The following is a 24,937-nucleotide window of genomic DNA, read 5'->3' as shown; positions in this document are numbered from 1 at the left end:
TCAGTCTTTTCTTCTTAAATTTTTTGATATTTTTTGAAGATTACAAGCCGGTCATCTCGTTTTGTCCTTCAATTTGGGTTAGTCTGATGCTTCCTTGTTATTAGACTCAAGTTAGGTATTTTGGTCCTAATATCATTGAAGACATGCTGTGTTTTCTTTGCATTCTAGCGGGTGATACACAATATTGATTTGCTCTATTTGCTGGTAGTAACTAAAATGACATCTACCAGGTCTGTTTAGTGTAAAGTTAATTTTCTCCTCTTTATGATTAGTAAGTATTTTGAGGGAGAATATTTTGAGACTATGTTAAAGCCTGTTCCACACCTCCCTTTCACCTATTAGTTTTTAAGCCATTGGTGATTTTCACCAGAATTGGTTATTACTATGATTGCCAAATGGCAAATTTTATTGAGTAGATTCATAGATTCCTGTTTATTCAATTGATTATAATCTATTAGTGTCATTATTTATTTTGATTCTCGACTTGTTCCAAATTTGGTCAGGGAGAGTCTCTTTGCCGGCTTCTGTGTCATTTTGACATATCTGTCTTTCTTTACACATTTCCTTATTTTCCAGCACAAAAGGATGTTCCAGGCTCATCTTGCTCTTTCTCTGCCTCAGTTCTAGAATCAATCAATTCTTCAAGGTTCCTTCTGAGTGGAGGGTGGGATTTAGAAACCAGCCTTCGGGTGCTAGCTGTGCTCATTGCTATTAGGGTCTCAAAGCTTCCATGACATCTCAATGAACATAGCTAGGAATTAAGCATATGTATGTACATACACATATACATATATTTATATTTATTTCTATATCCATGCATATCAGCAACCCTGAGTTCACAGTGATAACTCCAATTCCATTCCAATACCAAAGGGCTCATCTTAGGCTTCCTCCTTCCCATATTTGTATCTCCTCCCTTCGAGAGTGAAAAATACTGGCTCTTGTTATCCTCAATATATTTACTTTTTTGCTTAACTCCTCTATATGTATCCAACCTCCTGAAGCCATCAGGTTGTCACCCTACTAGTACACCCTCCTTGTGGCTCTGGCCACTGCCAGGCTGCCTTCCCATCTCACTTGGCATGCATTATTATGATAAAAACTTAAAAAGGAAAATATTAAGTAGCCAAATACTATAAAAAGAACAAAATATAACATTGTGATATAACACTGTGAGAATTGGTGTCAAGTAATATTCTTACTGCTCTAAAAATCAAAGGGTAACCCAGACCCATGGTTTCCCATCCCCACCCACCACACCACAATTGTAATGTACTTCAAAGTTTGATCTGTACTAGAAAGAAGTGTGACATGCCTAGCTTGACTCCATCATTCCCCTATTGATATCATACACTGCACATAGCCCGAACATTCTCTCTCTCTCTCTCTCTCTCTCTCTCTCTCTCTCTCTCACACACACACACACACACACACACACACACACACACTTTATCACTTCATGCTCTAGGTACTTGGTAACCTGAGTTTACCACACGGAAGAAGTCTTTACCTGAAATGTCACAGTAAACAGTCTGCTGGTAGAGTTTGGCTTCCCGAGGGTTAAAGTACACAGTGATTTCAGCTGATGAATTGGGCCAGACATCACCTTCCTAAAAACGTGAAAGAATCATTAAAAAACAATATGATGGAGGGAATGCACTGCTTTTAAATGCTGTTGTTGTAACTCCAGGAAATTTGAAGGAAATATTTTGACAACAAATAAAAGAAAGCACAATTTTACCCAACAGATAGGAAATTTCTACTATTTGTTAAAAGGTGGTACAAGCTGGAAACAAGCTTCAAAGATCATTTCAGTGAGTTTATGAATATATAATTAGTTACTAAAGGAAACTAGGGTGTTTAGGGCATTTTTAAAATTTGTGGATTCAATTAACATTCATTTTATGCCACTGTGTGTCCAGCATTGGGCTTCAGAGAAGAAGAAAGGTATGGTCTAAGATTGCATGGAGCTCACACCTCAGAGAGATGATAAAAATGTACACAAATATCTTGAAATATACGTGATAAGTGCTGCGCCTTATCTATATAAGGTCCAGAAAGGCCACAGGGAAAGAAGTATCTAACTCACCTGATGGAAAAACCATTCCTAACTTTTGAGTGACAGCATAAGGAAATACTCTTATTCTGTGAAAACAGCAATGGCCCGAGGCAGAACAACGGCCAAATCAAACTCTGGTTCTGATCCAGTGTGATATTATTTCTCGTTTTAACTCAAACTACTCAAAAGTCACAATAAGAAAACCAAGTTTTGAAATTGTAATGCAACATACCACATATCAGAATCCCCTTGAGATATCTTTTGAAAAATATTTTTGTACTAACCATGTAACTTTTCAGGGCTGTAAAAGGAGATGCTATAGCACCTGCCCCAAAGAGTTTCCTACGGTCTGACGAGGGATCATGCAGGTCAAATGCTTTCTGACCCACATTCAGTACACAGTAAGAGCTCAGCAAATAACTGTTTGCTATGACTGATGTCATTCTTATGCCACTTGGAAAGACTAAGATGAAAGTATCAGAAAAATTAGGGGGAAAATGTGGTTTTTTCCTATGGTTTCTGTAAATAAGGCCAAGAACATCAGTGATAAGCACATCTAAAAATGTATAAATGGTCCTACCAACTGAATAGAAAACTAAGGAAAGGCAACTTGATAAACAATTAGGATCCAGTTTCAGACAGTCCCACATGCATGTTCTATTTCCAGTTTGGCTGGAACTGAACATAGTGCTGGAGTAAAGAATCAAGCAGAGAGCAAAGTGGTTTAAAATGCAGACGTCAAACAAGATGGGGAAAACAGAAAACTAGAGCCAATTTGGGTTTGCTCACGAAGGTAACAGCCTGGTGAGTGTGCTTCTCAGGCAACGTCGCCCTGCTTCAGAAGCATGAAGGGCACAGAGTCTCCAAGAAGCAGCAGTGAGGGGGACTTCCCTGGTGGCCCAGTGGTTAAGACTCTGCACTCCCAATGCAGGGGGCCTGGGTTCGATCCCTGGTCAGGACACTAGATCCCACATGCTGCAATGAAGATCCCGCACGTGGCAACAAAGATCCTGTGTGCCGCAGCTAAGACCTGGCATGGCCAAATAAATAAATAAAAAAAAAAAAAAAAAAAAAAAAGAAGTAGCAGTGAGGGCTGTGGGTGTCATGTGGGTCCCAGGAGCTCTCACTTCCACATCAGCCCACTAGCATGAAGGCTCCATGAGGGTGGGTGCTGCTCTATCTCCAGCACCTAAACCAGAAGTGGCTCATAGTAAGTGTTCAACGTATTTATTGAATCATTCGTATCACTCAGTTTGCACACTGTGTAGTTATTGGTAAATGCCTATTCATCTTTGCAGTCTACTTCTGCCATTTTCTCCTCAACTGGAACCACAAAAGTCATACAATTTTAGAGCTGACATGGACTTCTGAGATCATTCAGGGCATAGGGAAGTCCTAAGCACTTTTGCTTATCTGCACATTTCACCGTGGCGCTTTTCCAAACCTTGAAATGGGTATCTGTTTTATTCTGATAAACAGCGGCTACCTGGCCCATTTTGATTTGTGGGGGTTTTTAGTGATATGAAGTGCTATGAACACTCGTGGCCAGAATGAGCAGAGAGGCCAGGCAGAAAAAGTGGCTCATCCATTCACTGGTGTATCAGTGGGTACTCCATCTCAGAATGTCTAAAGACCTGGCCTTACTCCTAACCCATGAGACAAATGTATTCCCCTGCTGGGTTTAGGCTCTGCTTTGTTTAGAAGTGTAGAATGGACACAGCTAACCTGTTCCTATCCAAACTGACCACTGGGGCCATCTTGGATCCCTACAAATCCTCTGCTAGAAAAGTCTCACCAGAGTGGTAAGAAATGCCCCAAAAAGGATATGCTGGGAATCAGATAAGCTCGGTACATGTGTGAAAATTCAAGGGCCTTACGGTTTGAGCTGGGCCAGACCACTTTCAAACACAAGAAAATTCAGGGTCCATGTGCATACAAGAAGGCCACAAACTTAAGTTCTATCCCAGAAGCACTCTTGCACATCCCATCATCAAAGAAGTCTGATTATCAGACTGGTGGGTTGGAAAATGGTGGGACAGACATGCTACAGAGAAGCAACCAGAACCTCCAAGAGGAGGGAGCAGTGGATCCAGGAGCGGACTGTCTGATACGGAGCCCCCTGGAGGCTGAGAAGCCCTTCCTCCACGGGGTTCTTCAGACTGGGAGAATGGGACCGTGGGTGCCGTGCTTTCTTATCCTGGGCTGCAGCTGTTTTGTTGTGCTTACGACGTAGTAATTTACGGCTTTTACTGAGCCCCTGGAGACAATTCAAGGACAAATCCTATGCTAAAACCTCTCCTGGGCTTGTATCAGGTAATGTGCATTAAGAGGGCTGAGTGTATCTACAAAAACAGAAGTGTGGTCATTCAGTTTCCTCCCACAGAGGGATGTTTTCAATATTAGGTCATTTGAAGTGAGCTAGGAACATGCAGAAGGACACTTTTATTTTTCAGTTGGGATTAAAATAAAAGTTAAAGAACTTCAATTTCTTTACAGCAAAAACGCACTATAGCATTTGCTACCAAATCAGAGAGAGCAAACTCCAGTAACAGGCAACCAGCCTAACATGACCCCACTGCTACTTATATATCTTTGATACATTTCATATTACTTTTCCCACACTTCTGAAGTTAACTTCCATGTCATCTATGTCTCTGAAAATAATTTTTCTTTCTTTATTGCTCAGTTCTAAAGTTTCTTTCTGAAAGCCAAAACATTCAGAATGTTCCCTACTGGCTCTGACATCAATATCCTTTCCTCCCGGTCCTGTGAAACCAGCCTCATCGTACAGAACCCCCTGCTGTTCTGCTTTCCTTCCATATATGACTCCTTTCCCATCACTGTCCATTTTCCTGCTCCAGATGAGAGATGAGTCTGGAGAATATAATCTGTAAATGACCATTATCTTGTTTGTTGAAAATAATTGTCCAAATGGCCTTCACTTTTACTGTAATTATCTTCCTTCTTGGTCTTAATGTTTCGTTTTTCCCTCAGACCCATGACTGCCTTTCACTTATTAATCAAGTGACCTGCTAGAAGGAATCAACTTTAAATTTTCAGGTCTAAAGTTAATTCCCATGTTTGCAGTTTTTGCCCCAATATTAAATATTTCTGGAAATGGAATTTCTGGAACACGAATAACCAAGTGACTCGACAGGTACAGTTCTGAGACTTTCTGAAAGCTGTCTATGAACATGTCACCACTAGTTCATGACAGGTCATTAATACTATCATGAGAAAGGTGTCTATTAAAATGATCTCCTTTAAAATTATATGGGCAATGATTAAAGAGGCTCTTTAAAAATTCTCTATTGAAAATCTTTAAATAAAAATAAAATATTTTAAAAATCACCTTTCTTCCCCCCCCCCAACCTATTACCCATCTCCTTCCTTCCTTCCAATGAAGAATTATTTCTGAAAATTTTGCAAAATCAAAACCCAAAGTGCAAGAACAGAGGGTTATGTACACATTTAATTTACTTGGTTTATCTGGAAAGTAGTTTACAACATGACTCAAGGCCTAAATTTATCATATAAAATAGCTGCATTTTAATTCCCAACTTACACTTAGAAGAGTAATCTAAACGTCTGCCCACTCAAATGTTATACTTTCCGATCATACTTTCTAATCTGACAAGAGATTAGACACAATACAAGACTGAACTGTATATAACTCCAAACTATAATATTTGCAGCCATTAACTGAGAGCTCATGTTCCCAGCACTGTGTTAAAATGCTGATATACATTATCTAGTTCAATCTTTACAACCTTGTGAAGTAGTACTATCCCCATTTTAAAGATGAGAAAACCAAGGCAAGGGGAAGTTAAGTATCTCACCCAAGGCCACATCAATAGTAAGTGGCAGAGCTGGGATTCTATAATACTTTTTTCTTTAACTTCCTGAACCCTACTGCAATTATAACAAAATGTCAGGTCTCACCTTTCTCATATTGTTTTTAAAAAATGCCAGGAGAAATTTAAAAACCCTATAACCGACAATCAGGCTTCATTGAAGCCAGCATGACCTGGTGTTCCTGTCTAGTGAACATAGTAGGACACTCTTCATACTCAAACATTCAGGTAACTTGGAAGGTGACTCACAGGAAGTTCTTGTGGATGATACAGTCAACACTGGAGGATCTTTATCAAGCTATCCTGGTGGGGTAGGGTACAGCCAGCTCAGAACAAGCTCAGTGAATAATGACTTCAAGAGCAGCTATAATGTGTAATGAGTTCCATCATGTTCCACCAAAATGGAAACATTCTTGACTATATAATCAAATATCTTCAGCTATCTTATCATATTTAAGAAAAATTTAAAGAATTTCTCTTGGGAAATAAAAACATCCTCTTAAAGTCAAATTTCTATCAATCAATAAGAGAAAAAAATAAAAGCACTGATTAGAAGCTATAATCTGTGTCACTACCCACAATTCTCTTGTAGCACCTTTCCGATCAATGGGAGGCTCTCTATTGTCACTTGGGGCAAAGAGAAGTGTCTCAAAGAGACACAGGGAAAAAACAGAAGCTAAAAAACTGAAGGTAAACTATCCTAATTATCATGGAGAGAAAAGATTGAATTGGCACATGACATGCAAGGAGATTTTTCTCGTCCAGTATATCTCCTAGGACTAGAAACTGTGAATTTAGTAAAGTTTTGATTCTTAACATAATGACCAGAAAAGTTTCTAAGAGAGGGGTTTAAGATTTGGCCATTTGTCAGAGAAAGTTTCACAAAAGGTGTGTTCTATCTGGGGTGAGATACTCCAACCCATGTATGGTGAAAATTCCAGTGGAGTTTTGCAGAGCTGAGGTAGTTGTGCATGAATGATGCTCATGCCTTTCTCTGGAAGACAGCAGACATGCGTTTCTTCCAACAACGAAGGGTCTTAATTTATTTAATAAGCCATAAGGAACCTTGCTGTTTCTAAGACTTCCCTAGGCCTCCCTCCACCTCCAATGGTTCTCTAATCTGAGCACAAAGATCTGAGAGGACAAACAATAATAAAGAGAGGGTGAAGAATGGGAAAACCACACAGACAGAAGAGCCGTGACTTGTCAAGGACAGTCTGCTCTCAGCAGATCCCTGTCCTCCTTTCTCCTTTCCAGTGTCCTTTTCCAAGGAGTCAGCGCCCACATGTTTGCAATGTGACTCACGACTAATGGTACAAGAAGTGGAAGGGGGTTGCAGTAAAAAGCTAGATCTTTCCTCTTTGGTAGCCATCTGGGCTCCCACCCAACCTGGTTCTGCTGAGCTCACATGCTATGCCGATTTGGGAAAAATAAATTAATTTGAGCTGTGCTTTCAAAGTCTGAATTGCTGAACCACATGTTTTCCGCAGGCTTAGGTGATGACAAAGCATAGTTTACTGTTACTTACATGGTAATAAAGAAATTATCAAGTTTCTCTCCCTTTTTAAGCCTTAGTTACATTAAGCTGAAGCTTCCCTAGGGATTCTGGATAAAGGAGCAGAAATGTCTTCCCTGCTCACTGATGTCAGTCAGCCAATCATTTAGGGCCAGTTTGGCCAAAGATCTTTAAATTCTCAGACCCTTATTTCTGAGAAAATATCAAGTGTTCAACATTCAGAAAATTGCTGCATCTTAAAAGTGTGACCTGAGCCAGCAGTACCAGAGTTCAGAAACAAGGCTAGCACAACTGTGCTGTGATTTCTCAGAGGACTCCTAGATGCCCATGGAAACCGAAAGCTTAATTCTCTCTTTTTGCCCTGTAATATTCTTCTGCCTCTCAATTCTCGCGATTGTGTTTTTTATCTCTGACTCTCTCTCACTCAGGGCACCCAAGAGACCTAAGCAGAGGAAATAACAGAATGAGACTGTCAAAATTCTGTACAGCCAAAGTCCATCTAGTAAAATAGAATATTGTATTTCTGAAGGTAGTCAATTCCACTTGTTTTTCTGGAAGGCACAAAACATGCCTAATAGACTAAATTTCACAATTCTTTTCCAAAGGGGGAAGAAAACTATATGGATGCAAGTGGCTTGAGAAATGATCAGTATTCTGTAGAACGTACTACCTTCCCTAGGTCAGGAATAAATGGGAAATTTTAGGTTAATTACATTAATATTTCAAGACATTATCAAAAGAATGGACATGAGGAACTTGATAAAAATGGTAGTAATACAGCACATGCTTTAATGACTAGAACAACAATTATGGTTACTATTAAAATATCAATAAACTACCAAGTAAAAAAAATTCCTTCCAGCCCATTTTCTTGTATCTGCCCAGGAATGCCTTCTCGCTGGGTCTTTGCCCACCCACTTCATCTTCAATGAACATGTCTGGGGTCTCTCAAAAGACAAACTCCCACTTCTGCACTCTGTGACCACATCAGTACCAAAGATGCCCCAGCATAACTCCTCAAGGTTCTTCCAACAGACTCCATGGCAATGGTAGGCAATGAGCATGATGAGAAGACAGTGGAATTAACCAGTGGCCAAGTGGTGGTAGAACAGAGTAAGAACTTGAAGTTCTAGAGTTTTGGATCAGACATTCCTACAGCATTGAGTCAAACTACTTCTCACATGATCACATAAATAAAATGTGATTTAAATTCAAACCCATCACCACTTTTTGACAATTTAAGGACAGTGATCTCTTAATCTTGAATCTACTTGCTTTAAATTGAAAGAGCCTCTAAAATAGGAACAGCGTTCCCATAAAACACTCAATACACAGAGAACACAATAAGGGCTAAACTAAACTTTGTTTTGGCTGACGCATTTAAAGAACCAGATATATAGACATAGGTCTGAGAATATAAGCATATCATTTCTTACTTCCTTTCAGACCCTAAGGTAACATGGGTTTTTTTTGTTTTTGTTTACTTTTTAAGTTTACCTCAGTTGAAGACAATACCCTTCCTGGTGGACACAGAGGCTGAAGGGCCCATCAGAAAGCAAGGTAGTCTCTAAACCCCTGCATCAACCTTCAATTTTATTTTTATTGTTTGAACAGGACGTCAATTAGAGATTGACTGTTAGATCAGTAGGTGGCACTGCTAGGTTTTAATCATCTCTGCTTCTACTATGAACTCAGCTCATATCAAGAAGCTAATCAAAAGGAATCACATCCTAATAAAAAAACTAATCGATGATGCATAGCTCAACTGTCAGAAATTAAATAGTGGCTATTTGGTGTAACTGATCTTCTATGTGAGCAAGATTCAGAAGATCCTTCAGTAGAAAATGGTGATGAACAAGGTCTAATAGGGTAGAAAGACATGTAGGATAGGCTGGCGAGTTCTCAGCTGTCTGGTTCTCCTCTTGGCCATCCTTCTCTGTGAATTCACAGCCTCTCCTCTCTTTGCAGGGCCTCTAAAAATGAGCACCTGGGGGCTGTCCTGGGCCCACGGCAAGTTTCCTTCTTTGCTCTGCTCTTAAAATTTCCATCCGCTTTTCACGCCTTCCATGAAGACCTCTAAAGGATACTCACCTCCAGTCCTGATTCCCATCCCACAAGTACTGCAATCCCAAAATTATTTGGACATCTAGTGTCATCTCAAATTCAACATGTTCAGAAACAAAATCATCATCATTAATTGATTTCCATTTGTTCGTTCGTTCCTTCCTTCCTTCAGCCACCCATTAATTGGTACTGTGCTAGGCCTGGGATACAGATAAAGATAAGGCACTCCTTGATGTTGACAATCTCGGAGTCTGTTCTCAAACTGGAGAATCATAACCTACCAGCTAAAAAGGATCAACATGCCCGAATATCCTTATTTTGTGTAAAAGGCAACTGATGCCAAAGGAGACCAAACTGCTTGTTTAAGGTCACACTCGCCATTGGCAAAGCTAGGAGTTAAACCCAGGACTCCTGACTTGCTAGTTCCTATCAAAGACATCATAATTCTCCCAGTCATGCTAGTTCAGATCTGAGAAGACATATGATTCCTCACCATGTCTCACCATCAACGGCCAGTCAGTCAAAAAGCACTCTAGTGTCTTTCCTTTGAGCGTCTCTCACATCTGCCATTTCCTTTGCTTTCCGACCATCACCAGGCTGTTCCAGGTCAGTGTCACCCTCACACGTTACCCTCCACTTGCCTGCAGAGATGTTCAGTTTCCCTGACCCTCGCTGCACTAGTGAATTTCCCCTGCCTGACCTGCACTACCCATCCCACCCTCTAACCATCCTCTTCCAATTTGATCCACAAGCTGATGCTATGATAATCTTTCTAAGACACCCCGAACACATCCTGTTCCTGATCCAAACCTTACAGTGAGTCTCAGATACCCTCAGCACCAGTGACCAAACTAAGATCCACACAACACTGACTCCGGTGGATACTGTGTGGGAAAAGGGGTCTCTCATCCTGGGGAAATACTGTTTGCACTTTTCCCTTTGAGAGTCACCTTCTCTTGAACCAGTATTTCCCAAACTTATTTGAGCACAAAATTCCCCTTGGCAAGGAACACACACTACCACCCCTCAGATCCAGTATTTACAGAAAACATAATGTGGGAGACAGTCGGCTATAGTGTAACGGGTTGCCAGGGCAGCCCAGATATGCCAACTCTCCTTCTCAATCTCACTTCTTATATTCTCCATGACCACCTGCTCCAGAAAAATCCATCATTTCATTGTTGTTTAATATGCTATGAACCTATTATTAAAAGTTTCCCTTTTCTTTGTTTTCAAAATTTCTCCAGTTGGAAACATCCTTCTTCTTCTTTTCTATTTAATTAAGTCTTACCCTTCCTCCAACATTCAGTTCAGATCTCATCTCTTCTATAAACCCTTTCCCAACTCTATCATCCAAAAATACTACAGAATTTATTTACCTGTATCAGAAAACCAAAATCTCAATAGTGGAAAATACCCATAGTTCACATTAGAGTCAAGAAGCTAATGAAATTACAGAATTTTCCCATCAAATACCTTCAAAACTAATTTACAAGGTAAGATTATGTTACACTCACAAGAACTATATTTCTATAAAACTATCAGGATCTTTAAGTAGGAAAAAAGGAAATTAAAGATCAATAAATATATCAGTATAACTGACACTGAGTTCTGTTATTCTGACCAGAAAAACACTACGGATAACACTAGGAAAAATTCATGCCTTCATTTTTCATTTTGCAAAAATGATCAAGAATCAGCTAATGAATACTATCATGAGAAGAAAACCTGAATACTGTACAGAAAAGACAAAATTATTACAGATGCCATAAACATCACTTAGGTACTAAGCAAATATTATCCCCTTCCTGGGTATTTTTTTCACATAATATAAATGAAATTAGTCTCATTTATTTAAAAAGGTATCATTTCTGTGTATCATTATTCTACAGAATGTTTTTCTTCCTAATAGTGAAAAAATGCCTGTGATAAGAATGCCCAATTCAGTTCCTATCTAGAATTCAAAAGGAATCATATTAAGTGCCACATTTTAACACATATATCTGCAGCAAGAAGCTCTGGGTTTCGTGCATGAGGAGAAGAAAATCTGAGGTAAGCCCAGTCTTCCTACTTCTGAATTTGAAATATACAAGCCTTACCTGCAGGCCTCCCACCTCCTTCTCACCACCAATGTTTGCCATCCCAGAGTCACCCACTCCCAGAAGGCTATGAGAAAAGGACAGCAGTCATCAGTCTGGATTCTCCGTACCAGCTAGGAAGAATCTCGGACTGCCTACACTCTGGACCTTACCAGCCATGTCTAAGATTGCCATGACTGACTGCTCCTCCCTGCCTCTGCCTCACTCAGCAACTTACTTGCTTGGACTTGTCATGCCTTCCTGATCTTTTCAGCATCTTTGGGCATGACCTACTTTTATCGGTGCATGTCCTGTCCTTCCAAGACTATATGCTCACCTTGATTTAACCTCTTTCTGGGCTAACTCATTATATATGAAGATCCCTTTGATCAATTGAGCCCTGGATAGTCTTCTGACAGGAGAGAAGATTCAGCCTCAACCCACATCTCCAACCTTGTTTCCCTACATGAACCCTTTACTTCAAGCAAACTGATCCACTAATGGAACCTTGAATGAACCATGCCATGCACACCCCCAATTTTGTTTGCCAAAAGTTCCATCCTGCAAGACCCAGTTCAAGGCTCTGCTCTCAAAAAGCCTACTCTAACTTCTTAGCCTATGATAATCACCTCAGCCTCTGAACTAGTGTCCTGATTGTCTGTCTTTACCTGTGATTCACACAGCAAGTCCCACTAAATATTAGTTCCAAAGGATATCTCCAAGGGGAAGGCTCCCTCTTAAGAGATTTATAATGCTCATTATCATATGAAAGACTTTTATAAGTCTAACAGCAAATAAACCTGTCAAGCAATATTGAACCCAGTGTTTCTCAAACTTATTTAGCCATGGACTCCCTTTTCTATGTTATATACTGTAATAATTTGGAAGTACAGACATAAGGAAAACTGGTACGTACAGGTCAATGGCACGTCTCACAAGTGAGTTTTTATTCTAATGTGTCCTTCTGCCCATGTCTTCTCTCCAACAGGTTTGAATGGCAGCTCTAACTAGCTGTGGGTTTTCTCAACTCCTATTGCTGTCTTTACCCTCACAGCACTCTATGCTTGCTAAGTTTAAGGTAATGTACAGTGCCTAGCAGATAGTAAACACAGAAGATGCTGGTTTCTTTCATTTTGAGGCAGTGGGGCAGAGGGGTCAGGAGTTTGGTCTGTGAAAGAAGCACATAAATATATAAAGCAAATATTAACAGACATAAAGGGAAGAATTTACAATAATATGATAATAGTAGGGGACTTTAACACCTCACTTATATCAATGAACAAATCATCCAGACAGAAAATCAATAAAGGAACTGTGACCTTAACTGACACATCAGACCAGCTGGACTTAATAGATACCTACAGGACATTCCACTCAAAAACAGCAGAATACACATTCTTTTCAAGTGCACATGGAACATTGTCCAGAATAAATCACATGCTAGGCCACAAAACAAGTCTCAACAAATTTAAGAGATAGAAATTATATCAAGCATCCTGTCCAACTGCAACAGTATGAAATTAGAAATCAATCACAGGAAGAAAAACGGGTAAAACACAAACACATGGAGACTAAACAAAATGCTATTAAAAATCAATGGATCAAAGAAGAAATCAAAAAGGAAAGCAAAAATACACCAAAATGAATGACAATAAAAGCACAACTTTCCAAAATCTATGGGACACAGCAAAAGCAGTTCTAAAAGGGACATTTACAGCGATACAGTCCTACCTCAAGAAACAAGAAAAATTTCAAGTAAACAACATAACCTGCTATCTAAAGGAATTAGAAAAACAACGAAGCCCAAAATCAGCAGAAGGAAGGAAATAATAAATATAAGAGAGGAAGTAAATAAAATAGAGACCAAAAAAAGAAAAAAACCCAATAGAAAAGATCAGTGAAACCAAGATAAATAAAACTGATAAGCCTTTAGCCAGGCTCACTAAGAGAAAAAGAGACAGAACCCAAATAAACAAAATAAGAAATGAAAGAGGAGAAATTACAACTGATATCGCAGAAATACAAACAATTATAAGAGAATATTATGAATGGTCATATGCCAACAAATTGGACAACCTAGAAGAAATGGATAAATTCCCAGAAACACACAATCTTCCAAGACTGAATCAGGAAAAAATAGATAATCTGAATGTACCAATTACTAGTATTGAAATTGAATCAGTAATCAAAAAACGTCTAAGAGAAAAAAGTCCCGGACTGCCCAGCTTCACAGGGGAATTCTACCAAACATATAAAGAAGAGTTAATACTTATCCTTCTCAAACTATTGCAAAAAACTGAACAGGAGGGAACACTCTCAAACTCATTCTATGAGTCCATTTCCCTGATACCAAAACCAAACAAAGGTACTACCAAAAAAAGAGAAGATTACAGGCCAGTATCTCTGATGGATACAGATGCAAAAATCCTCAACAAAATATTAGCAAGCCAAATTCAACAATATATAAAAAGGATCATACATAATGATCAAGTGGGATTTATTCCAGGGATGCAGGGATGGTTCAATATACACAAATCAATTGCTGTGATATGCCACATTAACAAAACAAATGGTAAAAATCATATGATCATCTCTCAATAGATGCAGAAAAAGCATTCAACAAAATTCAATACCCATTCATGATAAAATTCTCAACCAAGTTGGTATAAAGGGAACATACGCCAACATAATAAAGGCCATTTACAATAAATATACAGCTAATATAATACTCAGTGGTGAAAAGCTAAAAGCTATTTCTCTAAAATCAGGAACAAGACAAGACTCTTGACAATTCTATTTAACATACTATTGGAAGTCCTAGCCACAGCAATCATACAAGAAGAGGAAACAAAAGCATCTAAATTGGAAGGGAAAATTGAAACTGTCAGTATTTGCAGATGACATGATACTATATAGAGAGAACCATAAAGTCTCCAACAAAAAACTACTAGAGCTAATAAATGAACTCAGTAATGTTGCAGAATATAAGACTAATATGCAGAAACCTGTAGATTTTCTATACACTAATAATGAACTATTAGAAAGAGAAAGCAAGAAAACAATCCCATTTACAATTGCATTAAAAAGAATAAAATACCTAGGAAAACTTAACCAATGAGTTGAAAGACCTGTGCTCTGAAAACTATAAGACACTGATGAATGAAATAGAAGATGAAACAAATAACTGGAAAGATATCCCGCATTCATGGATTGGAAGAATTAATACTGTTAAAATGTCCATACTACCCAAAACAATCTACAGATTTAATATAATCCCTATCGAAATACCCATGACATTTTTCAAAGAACTAGAACGAGTAAACCTAAAATTTGTATGGGACCACAAAAGACCCCCTAAAAGCCAAAGCAATCTTGAGAAAAAAGAACAAAGCTGGAGGTATCAGGCTCCCTGACCTCAGACTATACTACAAAGCTACAGTAATCAAAAGAGTGTGGTACTGGTACAAAAGCAGACACATAGATCAATTGAACAGAATACACAGCCCAGAAATAAACCCACACACATACGGTCAATTAATCTATGACAAAGGAGGCAAAAATATACAATGGGGGAAAGACAGTCTCTTCAATAAGTGGTGCTGGGAAAACTGGACAGCTACACGTAAAAGAGTGAAACTAAAAGACTTCCTTACACCATGTAAACTCAAAATGAATTAGAGACCTAAAGGTAAGACCGGAAACCAAAAAACTCCTAGAAGAGAACATAGGGAGAACACTCTTTGACATAAATCATAGCAATATTTTTTTTTAATCTGTCTCCTAAGGCAAAAGAAATAAAAGCAAAAAATAAACAAATGGGACCTAATGAAACTTAAAAGCTTTTGCATAGCAAAGGAAACCATTAACAAAATGAAAAGACAACCTACTGAATGAAGAAAACATTTGCAAATGGCATGACAGATAAGGAGTTAATATCCAAAATACAAAAACAACTCATAGAACTCAATATCAAAAAAAACAATCTGATTAAAAATGGGCAGAAGGGGCTTCCCTGGTGGTGCAGTGGTTGAGAGTCCGCCTGCTGAGGCAGCGGACACAGGTTTGTGCCCCAGTCTGGGAAGATCCCACATGCCGTGGAGTGGCTAGGCCCGTGAGCCGTGGCGGCTGGGCCTGCGTGCCCGGAGACTGTGCTCTGCAATGGAAGAGGCCACAACAGTGAGAGGCCCACGTATTGCAAAAAAAAAAAAATGGGCAGAAGATCTGAACAGACATTTTTCCAAAGAACACATACAGATGGCTAACAGGCACATGAAAAGATGCTCATCATCACTAATTATTAGAGAAATGCAAAGCAAAAAATAAAAAAACAATGAGATATCACCTCACACCTGTCAGAATGGCTATCATCACAAAGCCTACATATTACAAATGTTAGAGAGGATGTGGAGAAAAGGAAACCCTTGTACATTGTTGGTGGAAATATAAATTGAAGCTGCCACTATGGAAAACAGTATGGAGGTTCCTCAGAACCCTAAAAATAGAACTACTGTATGATCCAGCAATTCCACTCCTGGGTACATAATCCGAAAAAAAGGAAAACACTAATTCGAAAAGATACTTGCACCTCAATGTTCATAGCAGCATTATTTACAATAGCCAAGATATGGAAGCAACCCAAATGTCCATGAATAGATGAACAGATAAAGAAGATGTGATACACACACACACACACACACACACACACAAAATGAAATATTACTTTGCCATAAAAAAGAATGAAATTCTGCCATGTGCAACAAGTGTATGGACCTAGAGAGCATTATGCTTAGTGAAATAGGTCAGATGGAGAAAGACAAATACTATATGTTATTATCTAAAAGACAAAAGAAACAAATGTATACAGCAAAACAGAAACAGACCCATAGATATAGAAAACAAACTAGTGTATACCAATGGGAAGAGAGAAGGGGGAGGGGCAAGATAGGGTTATGAAATTAAGAGATACAAACTACTATGTATAAAAAAGATAAGCAACAAGGATATATTGTATAGCACAGGGGATAATAGTCATTATTTTGTAATAACTTTAAATGGAGTATAATCTATAAAAATATCAAATCACTATGTTGTACACCTAAAAAAAAAAGTTTCATCTCTGACAGATCCTGTTCTAACTCTGGCTCAGGTCTCACTAGATAGACATTGAGGTCAAGGACTATGTCTGTTTTGTTCATTGATGCCTGGTACATACGCAGTGCCTGGTACAGAACATGCACTCAATAACTATTTATTGAGCGAATTAAGGACAAAGCAGTTTTCAACCCGAGTGATTTTGCCCACCAGAGGACATCTGACATCTGGACAGAGTTTGGGTTGTCACAACTAGCATCCGATGGGTAAAAGTCAGGGCTGCTATTAAATATGCTACAATGTACAGGACAAAGAATTATCCAGCCCCAAATGTCAATAGTGCAGAGGTTGAGAAACCCTGCTCTACAGTGAGGCTAATCAGGGATAAATTTCTAACTACTGACACTAATCGTTTGGGCTCGAGTAAGTCATCAAATTTCTCTAAGTCTTAATTTCCTCATCTGTAGAATGGGGGACTGATTAAAACTGATAATATATATACAAACAAGATAAAGTATGTAATATATATGAAGTGTTTAACAGTGACTGGTACATATAAAGTGTGACCTATAAATGTAACCTCTGAGTGTTCTTACTATTAATCTTCATTCACTGTCTCATAATGACAATGAGGCTCCTCAGATGGACTCTTTATGCTCTTGGAACTCACCCTATCAATCTCAGAGAGAGTAATCCCATCAAATTAAGCCCTGCATCCCCACTACATTTACTGTAAGGTCAGACTGTATTTATGTGCTTACCAGAGGCTCAACACTGAAAATGTTATTCGAGAAGAGCATGCTATCTGCCTGAACCAGCTTTCTCTGATTCTCAAAGGTGTGGGACAGAAAGGAAAGACACTGTTGTAGTGAAGGATCAGTAATGCACTCCTCAAGAAACCCGTCGATCTCATTCTTTTCCTCTTTGGTAAGATCATCACAGACCCTAAAAAAAAGCAAGAAACGTGAGATTCATTTTGATACTCCCATGAAGAACATTGTAAAGGGTTCCCCACCAGCCCATCCTCTTGGGAATAGTCTCACCCATGACCTTGGGGTGGTCCTTCCTTGCCCTGAATCTATAATATACCAGCTGAGTGACCTTGTATTTTAACCTCTCAAGAACCTCAGCTTGCTTCCTTCAAGAAGCGCTCCCAGGCTTCCTGTCCTACTCAATGCCCATTTGCTTACTCCTGAGCCCTTAGTATATTTGGACAAATATTTTCTTTTAGGTAATTGTGTTTTCCAGGCTGCTTTTTCAATATTTAACATATACCCTGCCTCTCACACTTTAAGTGCAATTTCATTTCTTCTACACTTGCTTAGCTTGAATTCCTTCCTAGCTGTTATTACCTAGAGAACAGAAGCTGGAGCCAGCAAGGCCTAGAGCTTTTTTTGTTTTTGTTTTTTTAATTAATTAATTAATTTTTGGCTGTATTGGGTCTTCGTTGCTGGGCACAGGCTTTCTCTAGTTGCAGCGAGTGGGGGCTACTCTTTGTAGCAGTGCATGGGTTTCTCATTGTGGTGGCATCTCTTGTTCTGGAGCACGGGTTCTAGGCGCACGGGCTTCAGTAGTTGTGGCATGCGGGCTCAGGAGTTGTGGCTCGTGGGCTCTAGAGCGCAGGCTCAGTAGTTGTGGCACACGGGCTTAGCTGCTCCGCGGCATGTGGGATCTTCCTGGACCAGGGCTGCATTGGCAGGTGGATTCTCAACCACTGCGCCACCAGGGAAGTCCCAACGCCTAGGTTTTGTTACTGACTCTACTATCTATTTACTCACTCTGTGACTTCAGGAGTTACTTAAATCCTCTAAGCCTCAGTGCCTTCATCAATAAAATGGAAAGAACAGGAGCTCCTCCATCATAAAGATATGTTGAGAATTAAATGTGATCAAGGACCTGGTATAGTTCCTGGGACAAAACAGTTGCTCAATAAATGCCAGTTTTCTCCTTGTATCAACCGCAGGCAATTACCAAGTTGTCAAGCTTATAAAATGCTCAGACTACACCTGGAGACACGTCCTTTTTTTCTCTCTCTTTCTAGATCTTCATATCCCTTGTGATAAGTCAGAAAAGCAGCCTTCCCGACATTCTACTCGTTACTCAGGCTATGCTCACTTTACTCCTGGTGTCTGTTACTTCACCTGAACTTTGAAGACTGAATTTCATCTCCTCCCAGGATACATGACTATTTTCCCAGCATTTTACTGGTATTACCAGTGGTGAGAGATAAATTATTTAGTAATGTGAGTACTGACTGAGAGGCTAGGGTCACTGAATTCCAGTCCCAGCCCTATTTTCTAAATGACTTCACACAAACCACATGCTCAGCAATGTCAAATAACTCTTTTTTAAATAACTTTTGTGTTCAGGATCCTTTGGTCACATAGCATAAAGAAGTCAAAGAAATAGGTTCAGTATGTTCTGGTCCCAAGGAAGAAAGCATTCTGTGCTCCCTTTTTATTGCTAGATGGGAAGCAGTGTACAAGGTAGCCAGAGCAGCTGTCCTTTTATATTGCTGGGCAGGGCAGGGCAAATTAAAGACAGCTCAGTCCACAGAAAGAAAGGAAACCATGTATTCCTGCAAGTGGAATTTATTGATATCTATTCCTTAGGAATAAGTTCTCAAAAAAAACAATCATGGATGTAAATAAAGAGCAACAAAGAGGTTCATCAAAGTTCTAGCAATAATACTAAAAAAAGTGGGTAAATTCGATGTAACGGATTGAAGTATTGGTTAAATAAATAATGGGAGTCATATACATTACATTTACTTAGGGGGGTTAATGGAAATGGGGTGTGGGGATAAAATGCTTTATGTGGACCAAGGATGATAATGCTCTATGAATTGAGGAGTATGATTAACTCAGCCCTTACACCAGAAAACAAAAGAGGACAAAACAAAAATTCCCAAATGATGCTCTTCTCCCACGCTGTTGGGACTCCTGTATCAGTGACAGCTGTATAATGCATGGGGGGTGGACACCAGATGTCATCATCTTTGCCCTCTATGCAGAATTAGAGCCAAGGCTGAGAGTCTAAGAAGGGAACGTGCAATACCACCTTAAGCTGGGCTGACTCCAACAAGGACTTCTATATACCTCAGTCTATTGTTTTGCCATCTTGTTGTGCTGATACTCATGGTCTCTTGAATTCAGAGGTGGTTCTGTTTTACAGACGAAGAGACCTCTCATCAGAGAGTGTAATATCACACAACCTTCTCTTTCAGTAAAACCATGGATTTAACCCATTTTGCAAATCGTCTGCTAGCCCGAATACCCATCACCTTCAGGCAGCAGCTACATTCCAGCTAATGGACTATACTCAATGGGGAACCCTTGTGTCTCAAGTACAGTAGCATTGAACTAGTATTGCCCCTTATCTTGAGTTCCTAGAGACCTGCACCCTGCTCCTTTACAACACCCCTAAGAGGTGGTAACTGGATGCTGAGATTAAAAACTAAGAACCTTGGCCATCATGGTTGGCAGAAATACTCCCATGTCCACACCTGGCAAGGAAAGGATGGAGCCATCCACCTTCAGATGGACTGTGTGACCCTGGACACACAACAACTCTGATGCCTGTTATAAAATGAGGACTAGAGGTCCTCTTCCTGTTTATCAGGTACCACTCAAGTCTTCAGATTCTTTTATGATTAGGAAAGGGAAGGGCTCCCCAACCACAACTGAGATTAAGTTGGAGCCTGGGTGGCAGGCTCAAAGCTCAAATAAAACTGATTTATTTAGAGAAACATGTCATTTCCAACACTGGAATGTTTTGGAACACATCTATGCTGATCACTTTGTGGGGGGGCTCCACTGAGGATTCTACAGTTCTTCCACAGAGCAGATCTAGAATTAGAGCAGTTGCTATTGAGACAATGGTCATAACCTTGATGGAGAAATAGGGAGCAGAAATCCTCAAACGCCCATGCCAAGTCTCTGAATATAATAAACTGTGATGAAAATGAGGATGAAAGAATCTTGTAGGATGTTTTATAATCCCTCAGGCCAAGACAGAAGAAGTAAGGAGGAAAGAATTCAGCACCAGTTTTTGAAGAGATTAATTTCTGCAACTCTCAGAAAAGTATCAGGAGAGACCTAAAAGATGATTTTTAAAGGTTCTTATATCTGATTCCTAAGGTTTAAAAAAAATGGAAAAAAATTTTAAGCCCAGAACTTCTTCCTAGGGGAAATAACATCTTCATTGTCAGAGTCTGGAGCCTGAGATTAGCCCGAGGCCCCCAAATCTGGACATGTGCCCTAAAGTTTGTACCAACGTGTTTTGGTAGGCAGAGAGGAAGTCATCCTTCCTAGAATGGAAAGTATAAACTGCCAGAAAGGAATAGGACTCAGTAGGGCTGAAATTCCCCCACTGGGAGAAGAGACGTCCAAGTCTTTGCTCAGGAACATCATCAAGATGCTGGAGAACAAGAAACCATGAAGAGGCATGGACATATATACACTACCAAACGTAAGGTAGATAGCTAGTGGGAAGCAGCCGCATAGCACAGGGAGATCAGCTCGGTGCTTTGTGACCGCCTGGAGGGGTGGGATAGGGAGGGTGGGAGGGAGGGAGACACAAGCGGCAAGAGATATGGGAATATATGTATATATATAACTGATTCATTTTGTTGTGAAGCTGAAACTAACATACCATTGTAAAGCAATTATACTCCAATAAAGATGTTAAAAAAAAAGTGAAGGGAAAAAAAATAAAAAGAAAAGAAAAGGAAAAAAAAAAAAAGAAACCATGATGGCTGGAATAGGGTCTTGAGGACATCCATAATACTAAAGCAATTAGAATTCTTGAAACCACTATGGAGCAACTTTCAGCCCCTGTAGCTGAATGCCTTGGGACGAGTTTTAAGCCATGTTATAACTGGAAAGCAGTGGGCAGGCTCTTGAGTCTCACTTAAAAATATACACTGACGTTTTAAAATCTTAGGTCATTTGGGTGCTGCAAAGGGAAACTTTAATCTATCAAAGTATACATGAGCCCATTTAGATCATCTCTGTTCCAAGTTCAGGACAAATGTGGACCTTTCGCTCTGCACATTAACTACAGAGGCTGCTGAGGGAAGAGGAGAAAAGGAAGAGGTTGCTCACCATTAGGAGCAGGAGAGTCAAACATTAAAAAGATTATTCCAGGGATTCCTGCACTGGCCTTGCTGGGGAGCTCAAGAGAGAGTTTATACCATTAGCTAAAGAGCTCACTGCTGCTTCCCAGGGATGAGCAAACCTCTGCCCACAAGAAAGCTATCCAAGAACATTCTGCTTTATCTGCCACTGATGTGAGCCTAAGAGACAACCTAAGGGTTTGTGAGAGGGAGGAGGAGAGGGCCTACACCCACAGCAAGAGCACAGCCACCCACCAAAGGGGCAGCTATCCAAAGACAGGAACCAAATGTTCAGTAAAGAGCAAACCTCTTTCTTTGCTTTGCTTTCTGAGAGGATGGGCGTTTCATGGCTAGTTGCATCCAGGACAAGAATCCATGGCTAATAATATGAAACTTGTGGCATGCTTGGGAATGTATCAAGAAACAAGAGAGGCATGGGAGAGAAGACACACCTGGTCAAATAAGAGATTAGGCATCTGGCCCTAAGAGAGGGGTAGGGAGAGGGCATGGAACAGAATATTCAATAGACTCTTCACTTAGATCAACCAATCCAGTTTGCAGGAACATGAGTTATGTCGCCGTGTGTCACCCACACACAGCAAGGTATTCTTATTTAGCCATCTGAAGTCACTCTTCAACTTCATTGTTTAAGGGAGGGGCATGATCCAAAATGATAAAATTGGGCTTCCAATTATGGTTATGAAAGTGCTCTTCAATATTGTTCCCTTGCTACAAAAAAACTGCTAGGGGAACTAATAGAAAGAGCAAAAGAGACAGTGAAAGAAAGACAATGCAAGAGAAAAGGAAGAATAAGACTCAAGGATAATATTAGAGATAGAGCCATGAGTGTTGGAGGAGGTGAAGTGGGGAGGGGGCGAAAGTCCATCCACGTGTGTTTGAAATTATATTCTCTATACCTTAAGCATTTCTGATAGCAACTGGTTTGAATTTTTCCTGAGTTTCACTGTTGAAATTAACTTCTGTAAATATTTTTTGGACATAGGCGTGGCATCAATCACGTGCTATGCATTTGGTCAAACACAAAGACATACTTGAAATTAAAGCTGGCTTTCCCTCTGATAGTATATACTCATTCTCCCCAAAAGATTATGCCCACAGCACAAGTAGGATGTTGAAACACTACTTTTATTGCTGTTTCTTTATTTGTACCTGCTCTCCTATCTTATCTTTAAACACGCCTGGACCATTCTGATTGTTGGTACATACGTGTCAGCTGAAGAATCAGGACAGATGAAACCGTGGATAAGTAGTCTCCTCTTACCTTTTTAAACTACTGGTATCTATACCATGAGGCAAAATGAAGTTTTTAGGCAGGAAAGGCTTTTCTTTTCTCACTTTTTAAAGATGGCACAGGGGCAATCTGGTGATTAAAGCTCATTGTCTGAATGATAAAGCTTCTGGTCCACTGTGTCCTATCACTGTCACAGCTCCTTCTGATTCAATTACGGACAGCACACTGGGGGATTTCTGCCTGGTTTCCCTAGACCTAAGACTTTTATTTTTATCACATACTAACTTGGTTTTAAACAAAGCTTTGAAGCTTCCCAGGGCTAATCTTTAATGAAAATGGAGAGGCAAATTAAAAAGGCTGAAATAAATTCCAATGAAAGCAGCAAAAGAGCTAATTCAGGGAGGATGGAAGAAGATAAAATTGCAAATGGAATTACAGTAATCAAGGACAGATTCAGTAAAAAGAAATATTCAAAATTTAACAGTGATGAGATTAATTAAAACAGTTTGGTTTTCCATTTTATTAATTTTCTCCACTGCCTGAAGTATCATTTGAAAAAGCAGTAGATTAAAGATAGCAACAAGAAATCACTATTAAATTATATGGTTAGCAGGGATTGAGAATGCTACTAAAACTGAAAATATAAAAGCCATTATATCTAAGCCCTCGTTTTCCCCATTCTTCATATTTTCTGAAAGTACCTTTTCACTGAAGAAAAAAAATAAAAAGGCCACATTGATCCCAATCCAAAAGAGATTATTTTTAGAATCCCTATGAAAACTGATCGATCTAGTTAGGGTTATGGAAAGAAATAAAGACATATAGATTAGTTTTGAGAGAATAGTGAAGAATGATGTATTTGGTCTTTAAAATCCAGGAGTTTAGCTACTGATAAATTAAAACTGGGATAAGATTAACTGAGGATGGACGATGTTGTGTTCCACATAGCTCAGCTCCAGTTCTTTAAATGAAAAAGGGAGCATTGTACACTGGACCCAAGTTATAATAAATTTGACACTGAGTGAGTTAGAAACCACAAAGGTCACAGAATTTTCATAACTAAGTTTCATGTTCCCCCAAATTATACAGATAGCGTATAGATAGTGATTTTTCTTACAAACCTATACTTTTCTCGGTCTTCCTCTTCCTGTGTAGCAAATATCTTCCACTGGAAATGGGCAATGATGTTACTGCGGTTGTGAATAGTTAGAGTTCGCTGATTGGCCAGAGATAGGTAAGTTTTCTCAAGGATCAAGGAATTCTTGTCCAGCCTTATGTTCATGTCTATAGCAGCTCCATACAGAGATATAAACACTTTTTCACCTAGAAATTAACAAAGTATAAATACACTTTGAGATTTATTCTAGAACTATGCTACTAGGCTATTTTTCCCCCAAGGTGACATTAGGGAATATAGCACAAGCATTAGACATTTCATACTACCCCCACCACCCCCAACATCAGTCAGAGATCAGACATGATCAGAAACCTGAAATGTTATGTTTGGTACAGTTATAGAGAAAAACTATCTTGCTTGGTTATTGTAAAAAATACATAAAATATGAATTGTTGTGGTGAGTGCTACCAGTCTTTTTCTTCTTTGTAGTAGTTTAAAATCCGACAACCTGACCATGGGGGCACCTGAGTTGCAGAATTATAACCATTAGCCTCATCTTTATTGCAAGCATGAGCTGGATTTCTTAAATTAACTGCACCCAGTACATCTGGGAAGAGCTGCTCAGCATGAGAGGATCTAAGTCCAAACAAAGGGGATCAGGAAGGAAGCATTAATAACTTCATTAATAGAAAATCAAATATTTAAAATGAACCACATCCCTAGGGAGGGCGGATGGGAGATGCTAAAGGGAGGGGATATAGGGATATATGCATAGATATAGCTGATTCAC

The 24,937-nt window shown here is 39.4% G+C and overlaps 1 protein-coding gene across 1 annotated transcript in view; it reads right to left on the bottom strand.

Moving 5' to 3' along the window:
* HYDIN (HYDIN axonemal central pair apparatus protein) overlaps window positions 1–24,937 on the bottom strand; it is a gene marked incomplete at its 5' end in the record, with an annotated part of 342,250 nt that overhangs the window by 261,298 nt on the left and 56,015 nt on the right. The window contains 3 exons of the mRNA XM_082677828.1: window positions 1,511–1,610; window positions 17,424–17,607; window positions 24,152–24,353. Of these exons, the coding sequence (XP_082533954.1) occupies window positions 1,511–1,610; window positions 17,424–17,607; window positions 24,152–24,353 (486 nt within the window). The remainder of the gene's footprint in view (window positions 1–1,510; window positions 1,611–17,423; window positions 17,608–24,151; window positions 24,354–24,937) is intronic.

The sequence above is a fragment of the Grampus griseus genome (assembly GCF_964374135.1).
Source record: "Grampus griseus genome assembly, chromosome: 19".
Lineage (NCBI taxonomy): Eukaryota > Metazoa > Chordata > Mammalia > Artiodactyla > Delphinidae > Grampus > Grampus griseus.
This window is presented reverse-complemented; position numbering and strand designations above follow the sequence as displayed.